Source organism: Carlito syrichta, unplaced genomic scaffold (assembly GCF_000164805.1).
Source record: "Carlito syrichta isolate Samal-C Ts95f unplaced genomic scaffold, Tarsius_syrichta-2.0.1 Scaffold304375, whole genome shotgun sequence".
NCBI classification, from domain to species: Eukaryota; Metazoa; Chordata; class Mammalia; order Primates; family Tarsiidae; genus Carlito; species Carlito syrichta.
The window spans coordinates 47,913-49,040 of NW_007248471.1; the positions used below are offsets into that span (position 1 = coordinate 47,913).

The following is a 1,128-nucleotide window of genomic DNA, read 5'->3' on the forward strand; positions in this document are numbered from 1 at the left end:
GAGCGTGCCACTGCACTCCAGCCTGGGCAACAGAGTAAGACTCCAACTAAAAAAAAAAAAGACGAAAAGTAAATTACATTAGTAATTATCTTCTCTTCCCAGCTGAGACTCTGCTACTGGTAGCCTCTTTTGAGACAAGAAAAGTTCAGTGATTTAGTTAATTTGCAAATATTTACTTGTTTTTATGTTAGTGGAATACATTACAAGGTTATGATCCAAACTTGTTCTTTGGGGCTGTTGATACAGTTATTCTTATTGGATTGCTGTTTTGTTATAGTGTAGAGTATATATCAGGTAAGGAAGTAATATTAAAATCAGGAAAATAGCAAAATCTAATCTTTAATTCTTAATTTTTTTTTTTTTTTTGGTTTGTTTTTTGGCTTTAGGTTATGGATGATGAATCAGACGAAAAAGAAGCAAACTCACCTTAAAATAACTTGGAGTTCTTTGGCTGCAAGTTGGACTTGTTAAGAATATACATACCAAGCTTTTATTATTAATATGCTGAGGAAACTTGAGTAATAAAATATGTCCTTTCTTCAGAGAATGATATATAAATATTGGCATGTTTGCTTTACCTCATGTGAGTTATTTATAACATCTTGAATCATCTTCTGTACACGTGGATTTTATCCAGGGATATTTTTATTTTTGTTTCTCATTTCTTATGGTTCCTTCTTTACATATGTATGAAGCAGTTAAAAATAAATTTTCCCCTATCAAATTTATTTAACTTTTTTATACAAGAGTAAATAGAATGCTTTTAAAAATATTCTTGCCGGGCTCAGTGGCTCAGCCTGTAATCCCACGCTTTGGGAGGCTGAGGTGAGTGGATTGCCTGAGCCCACGGGTTCGAGATCCGCCTGGGCAACTTGGCGAGACCTCATCTCTACAATAAATAAAAAAATTAGCTGGGCATGGTAGCGCACGCCTGTCGTTCTAGCTACTTGGAAGGCTGAGGCGGAAAGATCGCTGGAGGCCCAGCAGGTTGAGGCTGTGGTGGCCAGGAGCGTGCCACTGCACTCCAGTCTGGGTGACAGAGTGAGACTCCAACTCAAAAAAAAAAAAAAAATTCTTAAAGGACTTACCTTTTGGGAAGTATCTAAAACTATATTTATTGAAGTTTTT

The 1,128-nt window shown here is 36.3% G+C and overlaps 1 protein-coding gene across 7 annotated transcripts in view; it reads left to right on the top strand.

Annotated features, from left to right (window-relative positions):
- The window catches only part of NFU1 (NFU1 iron-sulfur cluster scaffold), a 44,319-nt gene extending 43,595 nt beyond the window's left edge, over window positions 1-724 (top strand). For 4 of the 7 annotated variants that reach the window (XM_008059805.2, XM_008059807.2, XM_021713248.1 and 1 more), the window contains one exon: window positions 387-552. In XM_008059805.2, the coding sequence (XP_008057996.1) occupies window positions 387-431 (45 nt within the window). In that variant the 3' untranslated portion in view covers window positions 432-552. Of the gene's footprint in view, window positions 1-386 lie in introns of all 7 variants that reach the window. The other 3 variants (XM_021713249.1, XM_008059804.2, XM_008059809.1) reach the window with 1 other exon arrangement.
- The last annotated feature ends 404 nt before the right edge of the window (window positions 725-1,128 follow it).